At 43.9% G+C, this 13,806-nt stretch overlaps 2 protein-coding genes across 2 annotated transcripts; both read right to left on the reverse strand.

Moving 5' to 3' along the window:
• Positions 1 to 2,621: 2,621 nt before the first annotated feature.
• On the reverse strand, positions 2,622 to 6,053 carry LOC139767108 (asialoglycoprotein receptor 1-like). Its single transcript, XM_071696091.1, has 4 exons — positions 5,894 to 6,053; positions 5,048 to 5,245; positions 3,893 to 3,986; positions 2,622 to 3,114 (listed from the first exon to the last, which is right to left on the reverse strand). Exons 1-4 carry the CDS (start codon positions 5,952 to 5,954, stop codon positions 2,988 to 2,990), a joined length of 480 nt encoding a protein of 159 aa, XP_071552192.1. The 5' UTR covers positions 5,955 to 6,053; the 3' UTR covers positions 2,622 to 2,987.
• Positions 6,054 to 6,571: 518 nt separating this feature from the next.
• On the reverse strand, positions 6,572 to 9,709 carry LOC139767153 (uncharacterized). Its single transcript, XM_071696183.1, has 3 exons — positions 9,232 to 9,709; positions 8,611 to 8,713; positions 6,572 to 8,177 (listed from the first exon to the last, which is right to left on the reverse strand). The coding sequence occupies exons 2-3, from the start codon at positions 8,700 to 8,702 to the stop codon at positions 7,952 to 7,954; spliced, it is 318 nt and encodes a 105-aa protein (XP_071552284.1). The 5' UTR covers positions 8,703 to 8,713; positions 9,232 to 9,709; the 3' UTR covers positions 6,572 to 7,951.
• Between the last annotated feature and the right edge of the window lie 4,097 nt (positions 9,710 to 13,806).

Raw genomic sequence — 13,806 nt, forward strand, 5'->3', positions numbered from 1 at the left:
CCTGGAGGGCAACGAGGTCGTCGCTCTCCCTCCTCTCGACAATTTAGTCCGCCTCGTATACACTAGGAAAATATTTCTGGGTCTTCCCCAGCCAACAAGTTAACCTCAGTTCCCTGGAACGTGACGTGGAGGTGTCCAGGGTGTGGACCAGAAAATTTTCTTTGTCATGCGTTCACAGAGCGAGCATTAGCAAAAAACACTGCAACAGATATTCGTGGAATAACCTTTTACTTGATAGAAAAGACTAGATCACTTTTGTTTTTGTTTAAATGTCTTATGCATATATACATTATCCCTGGGGATAGGGGAGAAAGAATACTTCCAACATATTCCCTGCGTGTCGTAGAAGGCGACTAAAAGGGGAGGGAGCGGGGGGCCTGGAAATCCTCCACTTTCGTTTTTAACTTTCCAAAAGAAGGAACAGAGAAGGAGGCCAATTGAGGATATTCCCTCAAAGGCTCAGTCCTCTGTTCTTAACGCTACCTCGCTAATGCGGGAAATGGCGAATAATATGGAAAGAGAGAATATATATATATATATATATATATATATAAATATATATATATATATATATATATATATATATATATATATATATATATATATATATATATATATATATATATATATATATATATATATATATATATATATATATATATATATATATATACACACATTATCCCTGGGGACAGGGGAGAAAGAATACCGCCCTTGAATTCCCTGGGTGTCGTAGAAGGCGACTAAGAGGGGCAGGAGCGGGTGGCTGGAAATCCTCCCTTCCCGTATTGCTTTCCAAAAGAAAGAACAGTGCAAGGAGCCAGGTGAGGATTTTTCCCTCTAAGGCTCTGTTATCTGGTCTTGACGCTAACTCGCCCATGCGGGATATGGCGAACATGTATGATCCACATCTTTGAGGAAGTTATGCATCTCATCTAATGATGCAGTCCACGGGTCTCCACCTAGCGTCCTGTGGCACCAACGGCTTGGCAGTGTATGTGCACACCATTACGCCAAACACGGAGAGGAAGATGTTGCAAAATATTGATCTCTCGGATGTGTCAATTACCACAAAGGTTGAGAGTTCATTCTTAGGATCCCGTGAAGCATAGTGATTATACGACTCTTAAGTATTGATGTGCCTGACCTTTGACCTAAACCTGTCAGGTCATCATGACCGAGGGTGGTTTGCCATGATGCCGGAGTGATCTAATTGTCAAACTCAAGGTCACGTCATCACACCTCAGGGTCGTACTTTCATAAGCCAAGCGGCTTAACGTCATGCTCAAGGGTTGTACTCATGGGTTGTACCGACGTGCTCAAGGGTCAAACTGTCGTGCTGAAGAGTTGTACCGTGGTACTCTAGGGTCATATCGCCGCACAGAAGGGTCGCACCGTCGTACTCATGGGTCGTACCATCGTACTCATGGATCGTACCGTCGTACTCACATGTCGTACCATCGTATTCAAGGGTCGTACTGTCGCCCTGAAGGATCGCACCGTCGTACTCAAAGGTCGGACTATCGTCCTCATGGGTCGTACCGTCGCAATGAGGGCTTGCACCGTCGCACCATCGTACTCATGGGTCGTATAGTTGCACTGAAGGACTGCACCATCAGACTCATGGGTCGTACTATCGTACTCATGGGTCGTACAGTCGCACTGAAGGATCGCACCGTCTTACTCAAGGGTCGTACCGTCGTACTGTAGGATCGCACCGTCGTACTCATAGACCGTACCATCGTACTGAAGGGTCGTGGCGTCGCTCTGAATGATCGCACCGTCGTACTCAAAGGTCGTACCATCGTATTCATGGGACGTACTGTCTCATTGAAGAGTCTTTATTTTTTCCTGTGGCTGATCATCCGGCTACAAGACACATGGAGGATAAAAGCCAATGGATCAGATGCATTATTCCATGACACCCAGACAGACCTATTTGTTGATGGGCACAAAAGAGAACATTGTGACCGTATGAATAATGTATGTTAGAGTGGCGGTCTCTCCTTTACGCTTCAGTATATATACATTCAGCCATTAAGTAAATCAATCTACACGCCATCAATAGCCTGTAGGTGGTATCCTGCGTAATACGAGCGGCTTTTCCACCTTATGAACCAAGTCATCACAAACCAGCGAGTTCAACATCATTCTTACTTGACGTCTTCTTTACCATGATGATCAACATATAATGCCATTCTTCACATTAGCAGTTCTTGGTAATATCATTTACGTCAGTGACAGATAAAAAAAAAATGTGAATGTAATCTGACTTTTAAGTCAGAAAAGAGAATTATTCATAACATGACCAAACTATATATTTAAGATGTACTATACAGAGGCAATATAGAGTATACCGATTCATCTTTGGGCGTGTTAGGAACGCGGTACGAAACCCAAGGGTGAATCAGCATCATGACCTAACCTGTTTGAGGCAAGGAAAACGTTCTTGATGAAACCTGACCATTCTGAGGGAGGAGTAAGAGCAAATTAAACTTTTTGTTCTGTTTCTTCTCCAAATCATACTGATTATCACCTTAATGAAGCCGCCTTTTAACAGTCTTCAACTCTGCTAACCACAGGTGCTTATGGTTACGGCTTTACAAAGGAAATAAAAAAAGTTTTAATTCTAGATTTTTTATTATTAATTATCAAACTATTAATTTACACTTCACGAGGAACACAATGCCTCTCTGGATACCAGGGAAAGAACATGTCCGATCTAGGAATTCCTGTTGGTTACAGCTGGTCGTTGGCGCTGGCTACCGGGGACAACAAGCGATGATGGCGTCACAGGCACCACGGATGATTGACAGCTCAGTTGCATCAGCCTCGCCGTTGCCAAGGACGATGCTGTCCACACCTACCATCATCATCATCCACAGTTCGTCGCCACTACGTCAATGCCACAAACGCCATCAACAGATTATTCTTTTCTGTTTCTTTTTCTCTAGATCTTGCTGAACTTTCCATGTCTTCGTGGAGGATCAGCGGACCTCGCAGATGTAACCAATGGCTTCCTGTGCCTGGTTCAAGCGCAGAACATCGTTTGCTCCAGCAACCAGACGCACGTGGACGTCTTCCGAATCATTCGAGGGATTGTTGGGCATCCACCTGCAAGAGGGGAGGCCTCAAGGTCGATATGTTTCACCACATGGGGAAGTTCAGAGAAGCTCTCGCCAAGACATGTTTAAAATCTCTCATAACTCAAGCCTTAAATGTAGGACACACTCTCTCCAACTGTTCCCTTTAGAAATGTCTAAAATGCTTCAAGAGGGTACTTGGAGAAGCACAGTTTATACGAATATAACGAAATATCAAAGTGTACTTGTAAACTTTCTGCCATAACATCAGAGTATATGGGTAATATTGTGGCTTAATAATTGGAAGGTTTCAAAACAACGTTGAATATGCTTCGTATGACGGCGCTGGACTTGATCATCGTGAACGAACAGTAAAAGAAAAAAAAATCTTGAACTTTGAAGCAAAGGGAACCAAATAATTTCGACACAATGGAAGGGCATTGAGTTCTACAGAACCCGAGGGTCTCTGATATCTAATTCCATTTAAGGATGTCGAAATTACTTGGGTCCTTTCGCTTGAAACTTCAAGATTTTCGTTTTTTTTTTTCCTAATCGCTGATCAGTTCCATAGGCGTCACCTGGAATGCATTCAATGTGAATGAAACCGAAGACATGGTAGTGAATCTGTGCCAAATTCTTACGTTAACAGAAAATCGTACATATAAGAAAAGACCATTGTGAAGGAAGGTCATGTTTACCCAGGTAAGAAGAAGACATGAACATTCACGTATGAGAACAGGTGTGGACTAGGTGTCTCACACGCATGATATAAGGAAGAGAAAACGAATGAGGATACTGTTATGCCTTACATGGGTGAGGTGACGCTGATCCTGTCGCCATTTAACCATTTCCATATTCCATTCTGTCTGAGGCCACCAACCCAAGTGGACCAGTAGAACAAATCTGCAGGTATGGGAATAAGTCTCAGGTGCTTTAAAGTTCATAAATCTACCTAAAATTTTGCTTTAAAACAGTGAAAGCAACAAGAAATGCCATTTAGTTAACGAGATAAAGGAAAAATGTCTTTAGTTTTCTTAACACACACACAAAGACACACGCAAATATTATATATATATATATATATATATATATATATATATATATATATATATATATATATATATATATATATACACTAAAAAAGAAAAAGTAAAACATCTCCAGGGATCATTCGAATGACGTTAAATCTGATCCACGAGACGCTGGTGCGTCGCCTTACTAATGACCACGAAGCCAGCGACAACCCGTGCCAGCGCCCAAGTCAAAGAGGTCTTACTCTAAGTGGATACAAAAGGTACTACGGTGATATCTAATCAAATCTGTGGCGTGTACTAGCACATACCATTCCAGCCATTGCCTTTGGGAGTCTTCAAATCATCGACGAGTAAACTCCTGCGACATGCAAGGTTTCGCACACCACTGAAGATATCTCTTCTAATCTAAAGATATCCTTAACACCGTCCAGAATCTCGCACATCTCTCAAGACTCACCCTTAAGGTGTCCCGTTCTCTATAGGTCTTTCGCAGCATTCCTTCCTCCCCCCAAAGTCTCACGTGTATCTCATACACTAAATACCGCAGCATCCTCCATGACCACCACGATCTCCAGAGACATTTTCTCGTTATGTTAACAGAACACAACAGAAACCTGATCCATCGATGATAACTTTGAGTGGTATATTGGGCGGTTCCTGAATATAAATTCTGTCGCCTTTTTCATTTTGTTGAAAGTAAGTGTCGAAACTGATTACTATAGTACGATACTCAATTCCTTGTACATTATCAGCTTCTCTCTCTCTCTCTCTCTCTCTCTCTCTCTCTCTCTCTCTCTCTCTCTCTCTCTCTCTCTCTCTCTCTCTCTCTCTCTCTCTCTCTCTCTCTCTCTCTCTCTCTTCTTCTTCCGAAACACTGAACAAAAAATCATTCTATCTCAAGAATTATTGCTGTTGTGGCTATAGACATACCAGGGAAGTGCTTAATCATATGGCTTGAGACGTGTCTGAGTAAGGCTTCGTTGCCTATGACGGCAAGGTCGGCACCCATTTCTTTGCACTTGTTCCGCGCCTCCTGCCACGATAATCTTGGGGAGGTTACTGCACCGGGGGGATTCTCGACTATCTTCAAGCAGGAACCACTGAGGACTACGAAGGTGGCCGGACAATCTGTTAGGGAGGGAAAAGAGAAAAAGAAAGAAGGTAAAACATTCTAGACGAGTTTGATACCGAGATCGTCATTACCTTCTCGTGGCAACAAAAGATTGCTATTAATACGGTGACAAAAATCACATGGACGTGACTATATCACATGAGGGAAAGACTTGAACTTTATCATTTGATTGTGAAATAACAAATAACATGAAAGTCTTACTCTTGTAACACAGAAATGAATAAGAATTTACCCAAAATTTATGTTCCCATCTTACGGTATCATACATACCCAGCTGAAGCACGGGGTAGCGATGCTGTTTCCTGTGGGGCGGGGTAGCGCCACAAATGGATGAACGCAAGCATGTATGTAGATATGTACATATGTCTGTGTATGTGTATGTATATGTATATATATTGATATGTATATATATATATATATATATATATATATATATATATATATATATATATATATATATATATATATATATATATATATATGAGTTGACGGGCCGTTTATCACCTATTTCCTGGCGCTACCTCGCTCACGCAGAAAACGGCGATCAAGTACAATGGAATAAATAAATAGATAAATAAATAAGAGTCCCCCAAAAAAACAGGTAGTCCTAAATAGATTAAGAGAACAATAATTGTCACACTTACTGGCGAAAGCCACGGGCAGAGCCACGCCCACCATCAACAGCAGGACACTGGTCGTCTTCATCTCGACTGCGTCGTCTTGTCGATCTAGCAGGAGTACATGAGGCGAGTCGCTTGGATGTGTGACTCGTGTGTGGACGATCCTCCCTCCACAACATTTTTATATGCACACGGTCCTTCTAGGCCCTTGGTGCCAATGCTTCATTTTTCTTCCCCGAAAATCCTTTCGTCACGGTGTTCCAGGACAGCGGTAATGTGACCTTCTTCAAACACAGGTGGGTAACGCCTGCCTGTAACTAACCTTTTGTCTTGAGGATAGACTGTGGCAAAATCCATCTCGGAGTGAATCTTGGACTGGCGTAAACGACAACCCCCGCCTGGCTCGTCCAGTTTGCTGGCGGGTGCGGTTGAGAGGATCTAGGGCGCCTTTGGCGCTCGAGGAAATAACCAATCGCAAGACAGGGGAAAACCTTCCGTCCGGCCTGGTCCCAAGCGGGGTAATGTGGTCTGGCGCTTTCACGACCGCCACCGTCTCCTTACGCTGACGTGGTTTCAGGACCCGAGGCGCCTGGTTCGAACCCATGATCACCTGCCTGACCGGCTTGATGGTCGGTCTCCTGCACACTAGGAAAGTTTTCAGAGCCAACCCTCCACCCCTACCCCACTGGATGCCAGCAGCAGTTCACGATATTTGACGTGGAGGAGTTTTCGTTTGGAACTTGTAAATTCTTCATCATTTGTAATCAGGGAGATATGGATGGCATTTCATCTTTACGGAAGCAAGTTTAATGTTATTGATTCTTCTCACTTCTAATCGAATTAGTCTGAGGGTGTTGAGGTAATCATGGATGATCTGGGAAAGAATGCATGGTCTTCATATGTGACTGTGAGTACGTTTGGCTGACTGCGTGAATCCGGATGTGATCCAAATCCTTAAGCAGCTTATGAGGACTAGCTCTCCTGCGTTGATCCTAATATACTTATGAGGCGCCTGTACAGTGTAGGTATGGACCATATCCTCAGTGTGAGTGTACACAACCTTAGATTAATCCTTAACGGCTGAAGAAGGTGTTCAAGATTTTTCGGTTGTTGGACGTAGCTTACGATGACGGCCTCAGTGACTCTGGCAGTTGATAAGCCTGAAGCCCAAAACAAGCCAACCAAGCATCGGTTATCGGTCAGTGCCACATATCGCACGCTACGTACATTATAGCAGAGCCATACCTTTCCCAATCTCTTCTACGAAGACGAAGACGATCCAAAAATTTAGGGCAGGACATCAAAGACACACAGAGGAAGGTGACTGACCACACGATACACCACTCTATTTTGGAACAGTTTAAACTGTTCGGTGTACAAGGAGTTAGACTGCTAAGCGTGGATGACGCTAAATGGGATGATTACGTCAGTACCATCACGGGAAAACATCATCACATCTGCAGATGAACAGCTGAGGACTGGCTGTGGACCGACTATCACGCCCCGGATTCGAGGCAATGTGGGTCCGTGCTGCCTGTGTGTGTGTGTGTGTGTGTGTGTGTGTGTGTGTGTGTGTGTGTGTGTGTGTCTAACTGCCTCCTTATGATAACCTTAGTACATCAATAAGGAGAGTGAGTTCTGCACTTGTGGGGCCGACCCTTTCCACAGACACAGAGACAGAAAACTGTTATTTATAATGCCATCCCCTGAACGAAAATGGGAGGTTTGTGGGACGAACTGATGTGGTGGTTAGTAAGATTAAGGTAATGATGGTAGCGGTAAGATGGAAAGAAAAAAGAAAAGAAGAGGAAAAGAAAACAAGAACGCAAACTCTACATTATTTTCCAAACGTGTTTCAGATATTAAAACAAATTTAGCAGATATTTTCACTGCATTTCATTCATACATCTGCTTTTATCAGGACATCAATCTTCACTACTTAATCACTACATATATATATTCAAAGCGAATAATATATTATCAAAAATATCAGAAAGCTGAACGGGAATGATAACAGTACACCTTTCCCATTGTACGGAGTATTCAATATTCCTAATAATAAAACAAGATTGCTGACGGCCACTAGGTCTTTGGTGGCGTCTGGTCTTGTGGAACCTCGTGGGAGACGCTGTGTATCTTGGAAGAGGCTTGGAAAGGTCGGAGACCTGTCGCAATCTGGCAGACATAAGCCGGGGCGGTCCTGCCTTCCAGCTGTTGGCTCAGGTAAAACCGGCGGTGCTCTTGGTTGGCTGGGACGAGTAAGGTGTTGGCAGTCGTGTTGTCAACCGTCGGTGCCGAGGGCAGCCAACTGCAATGGCAAAAGAAAAAAAAAGGTCAAAAGTCATGAGGTCATGAGTTACTTACCCGCAGAGGTTAACGGTAAGTTACAAGTGTGACACAAAACTTTAAAGGTCAGTTAATTGTACAGGTCACAAGGTCAAGGGTCAGCTACCTCCAGAGGAGGCACCAAGGAAAAACGGTCACTTGCCAATTGCCCTGGGGGAAAGTGGGGGAGGGGGAAAGGAGAGACGTCAGGGAAACAGGGGTCATCATATGGTGTCCAGGCTTATTTGGAATAAAAAAAAGTGCATAAATGAATAGAAATTGCAAGGCATGTGTATGCAGTAAGAATGTGTGAGTGTGTGTGTGTGTGTGTGTGTGTGTGTGTGTGTGTGTGTGTGTGTGTGTGTGTGTGTGTGTGTGGAGGAAGACAACTAGCACGAACCACACGAGTGTCTTACATATGAGACCTGAGATTGATCTCGTCTTCGTTGATCCAGCGCCAGCGGTGGCCGTCCACTTTGTATCCCCCGACCCAGTACACCCAGCCCATGGACGTCTCATCTGCCAGAGAGAGACATGAACGAACGATATCAACTACTAATATTGGACACCACACGATCATTTTCAGCAAGGAGCTCCTTAAAATTCAATGGGAAATATAACACAATATATAGACTATCATTGTTTTAGAATCCTAATCTGTCATTGACTGAATAGCAATTGTTTTGTGTCGACACAAATATGAAACAATTTTGAACCTTTTCTTTTTCTAATGGATGTCTCGTTAGCCTGAATTCTACTGAGCAAAACAGCTATGCCGCTCCTCTTCTGTCCAGATGCCTCGTAATTTTACATGAATTATCTTGCTATGATTAAGAAAAGTCAAGCGAGAATAATCCTAGATCTGAAAAAAAAGTCTTAAGTGAATGAAAACATCCTGGGTTGTGCTACGGAGAAGCTGACAACTCCCGTCGCTTCTTCGTGAGTAAACAAACATTTGCCTTCTCAAATCAAGCTGCACGTACCGCCACCAGCTGACAGCGGCACGTGCGAGTTTACCACTAGTCCCGTTACGGTACCTGGGAAGGTGGCAGCCACGTAGTCGTAGAAGGCTTCCAGTTGTTCCGAGTCGCTTATGATGGCCAGGTCGGTCGCCAGGTAGAGGGACTGGCAGAGAACCCTGGCCTGGGACCAGGTCACCGGCGCTCCCCGTCCTTCTCCCGTCTGCGCCAACTCCGCCCTCAGACAGGCGTCGTCTACCTTCACCCAGTCCACAGGACACTCCGACTCTTCGGGAGGTGGACTGCTCACATACTGGGCTGAGGGGGTGGAGAGTCAAGTGGATATGACTCGTGACAAGACGATACGCGAAGTTGAATTGGCTTCGTTATAATATATAATCCACGATGCTCTCGTGTCTCAACACCACAAAATGAATACAATCTCATTATGGTCGAATTGCTAACATGTGACACGGAACGGTGAGTGATGACATCCACTTTGAGGAAGCCACCGTCGACTGTGGAGGAGGCGGTGCACCACTCTATCTGGCGTCTGACCGGCCAAATCTCCTTCTGCCGCGTCCCCTAGTCACTGCCACGCGACGTTTCTATTGGTAACTTTTACTGATGAATTTACGTAACTTCCCAAGACCAGACGAGGCACTGGGCCTCCCTCTAATGGCTCCGAGGCTATGACAATCTCAGTAAGGATAAACATCTAGATCATTCTTTGTATTTAATTCATTACTTCATGACTGATATGGTGAGGTGAATCTACATTGCTGCTGTGTATATTTCAGTCTCAATTGACTAGTCTGATGGGGAGGGGTGAAGAGAGTTGGACTGTTTCCTCTAAGTTACCTTTCTTAAATCTACTTCAGTTTCTTAAGGACACCAACCCCAAATGCTTTCATGAGAGTAAGTAATGATGCAGTGATGTGACTACTTCAGTGGCAGTCGGACGGTAGACGAGCCAACTGACGTAATGAAGACGTGCTAATGCTAATGAGAAGAGTGACGTGAATACCTCATGACAATTAAAATGCGCGCGCGCACACACACACACACACACGCACAATAAACATATGAAGACACTCACCGCTAGCCGGGACATTAGGGTAGGCCACGCCTAAGAAGAAGAACAGAGCGAGGAGGGTCATTCTTCTATGGACACGCCCACTTGCTAACCACGACCAGCACTTGGATACCAGACACCACCTCTTGACCACCAACCAAGTGTCTGAAGCCAGTCACTAACTTCTTAGTGCAGCACGCACCTGATCCCCGGCACACCAGCAGCCGTGATGGCCAATGCCCCCTGCATCCTAACTTTATATACAGTCGCAGATCTTTACTAGTTCGCATCTGAATCTTCATCAAACGACACATGGCTGCTACATGAAGTCACTACTGTTCAGTCTGACTCATAGTGGCTAAATATACACGTAATCCTTTAAGTCTGCATATATTGCGGTTGTAATCTCGGTATGGGGAACACAGTAGCTCACTAGTTTGTTATAAGGGAGTTGAGAATGTCGGTCGTGTTGGGTCGTAACGGAAATCATGAAGGTACAGCTAGTCTGTCTGGCCTACTGCCCTGTTCCAGCTTGCCCTCACTGGACGTAAACATCAGCTTTTGCTCATCAATATCACAAGCATTGCAGAACAGGGCACCGATTCAGGTTTCTACAGTTATGAAAGCTGACACTGCTTCCTGCATTAACTAACTGGAAGACGATACATTACTAATTACGACGCTCATTCATTTCAATATTTGCTGTACTGTAACACTCAAGTCTGTCTCGTGTCTGCAATATTTTCTTACACCACCGTAATGAGAATGACATAATCAGCTTCCCTTAGGAGGAGATGTTTGGTGATGTCTCTCCCCCCAGGACATCGATATCATCATTGTGTAACGCTAGGATGCCTCTCTTAAGAGGCCCCTGCGATTTCAAGCATAGATTCCGCGAGGGAGCAGGGTTAGAAGGCTTCCTTGAGGCGAGGCAGTCCTCAACGACGCTCTATTATTTCCTAATCGACAACGACAGCCTCGTCGAAGGTGAGTTCCCGCTTGCAATGTTAAACACTTCCGAGTAGAGTTTGCTAATACGTCACTCACATCATAATATATATTCCGTATATACTCGTCTATAAGTCTACCTCGTGTATAGGTCGACTCTTGATTTTTGGCCAGGAAGCCAATTATTTATCATATGCCTCGTGTGTAGGTCGATCCAAGTTTCTGGGGGTAATGGAACAACAAATCAAGGTAATAAAGCACCATATTTCATGGCATGTAAAACTCATATCATAAAATTCGCATTAAAGAAAAGGAAAGAAAAAAAAACCACAACGTCCTATAAACTAAGGTTCGCTGAGCCTGAAACATCCGAGCGCCTAAGACAAATTGTTTACCATTTATCATTACGGCAGTTCACACTGAAAAGCGGGTAATTTCAGCAAAAATATTGTATATTACCATTCAAGTATGTACTCAAGTCATTTAGGATAGAATATTATCGTAATATTTTTTTCTTAACTGAAAATCATTTGAAAAGCTAATACGGTAAAACTTTTTGAGCAACGAAAGACAGCGAAAGTCGATTGTTTTCGTCAAAATTCTATCCCACTTTCCACTGTAATACGTACGTCGGTACCTTTCTGTGAATGTATTATATCAAGCACAAAATGAACAGAATATCATTGTAATATAACAGTATTTCAAACAAAAAATATAAAACAAAAACAAAAACGGGAAACATCTCTTGAACATTCCGAAGGTTATGTAAAGTCTTTTGTTTTCGTCATGTACTTCATCCAATTTTACATTGAATGACGTCACATTTCAGCGAAACTACTATTCAATTTCTGAGAATATATTCACTGAGGCAGAGTCAATGTAAAAAACACTTGTAATGGAAAATCATTCTTTTCACTGGAAACGATTCGCAATACAAGTACCTTCTAGCTGACACGGCAGAGCCATGGTCGCAGAGGCTTTGCTTTTGCATCGGCTCTTCCTAAGCAGCCCTTGATATTACGGTAACTGGTAAATATTTTTCAGGTCTGAAGCTAAGCGTTGCTGCTAGCCCTTCCTATCATGCACGAATTTCAACCTAACGAAACTATTACCCATGTACAAGTCGACCCCACTACTGTTTTGCTTTTCTAAAAATTTGGTCTTAAAAACTTGAACTATACACGAGTGTATACGATATATTCAACCACACCAGGACCTCTTTTATAATGGGTCCTACTGTGACCCCAGACACCTTTTCCTGGGGCTTCTGCAGCTCAAAGGCTGCGCTGCAATCAGTGGCAGGGCCAGGATGGACATCCCTCCCCCATTTGAAGCTAGAAGTTCTTTTCCTCGAGACTGTCCTCTATGTCGTGAACTGACGATGGTATGCAGCCTCGCGAAAGATGACTTTAACTACGCAGGCAGAGTCCGGCAACACCTGTGTAGTACATCGAAGGAACCCATGTTCCTTCAACTTCCTCCCCGCTGCCTCCGTGTTCCTTGTCACGTCTCCCTCCCGGATGATGGAGATGGAGGCAGGCAGGAAGAAGTGGCGCCTGCCGCCTCTGGGCTGGGTCATGTGGTACGAGGCCCATGACTTAAGCGGGTTAATTCTACTGACCTGACAATGATATTCTATCTTCAAAAAAAATATACCTATTGGAACAGACAGTCAGAGAGATAAACAAATAGACAGATAGATGGATAGATGATAGACTGAACACGTTTACAAACGGGCAGGGCGCCTGAGTTGGATGATCAGCACAAAAAGCAGCTCTTCACGGAACCACAAAGCAAGCAGCTAACCCTCCCTCCTCCTCCTCCCTCAAAACCCCCGGCACAAGGTGTGCGGTCACCTGAAGGTTACGCCACGTGTTGCTTTCTTGTTCAGCTACGTACGAACAAAGCCACGACTTCAGAAAAATTAAAATGTTTGAGGGGAGTTACCAGGAACGCGTCTGCAGTGATTAAGGATAACCAGGTGCAACAAAACACCATCCCTCCCCCTACCATCGCAAGCAATCAGACATTTTCATATCAGTGACAAAAGCACCAAAGTTAAACCAATGGTAAACTACAGACGAGGAGGCGAACTGGCCCTAATACGAGACTACCTTACACTTCAGGGATCAGCGGAAGCTGCTCCATCCGGAAGACACGTAATGGGAAGAAGTAAATAGAGGGAGTAGTGTCATAGTGACGTTGACGCCACGTAATCATCCAGGGAATTTCAGCAATACAGTACTAATGTACAATAATAGCAAGGAAAGAACAATCAGGGCGATACGCAAAGCAGTAGTGGTACAGGCACTTCTCAAAGGATGGTACAGCAGTCATAATGGTGGAATTCAGTCATAAAGGCACAGAATAGGGAAATCTGGATTCTCTTGGTGACAGAGATAAGGGAGTTATGGAAAATAGATTTTGCAGTGTGCACAGAAAATGTCAGTGACACACTAGGATCAGAGGAACTGGCCAACCATCATCTCGAAACCCTATCTTCACACACACCAGTATGGATGTCAAAAACATAGTTGTGTCACACACTAACTGAAGAAAGTGATCATGTAATACTTATTTTTTTATGTGGTAAATGAGGATGTGAAAAAGAAAAGAGACGAAACAAGATT

This window comes from Panulirus ornatus, chromosome 59, assembly GCF_036320965.1.
Source record: "Panulirus ornatus isolate Po-2019 chromosome 59, ASM3632096v1, whole genome shotgun sequence".
Classification (NCBI taxonomy): domain Eukaryota; kingdom Metazoa; phylum Arthropoda; class Malacostraca; order Decapoda; family Palinuridae; genus Panulirus; species Panulirus ornatus.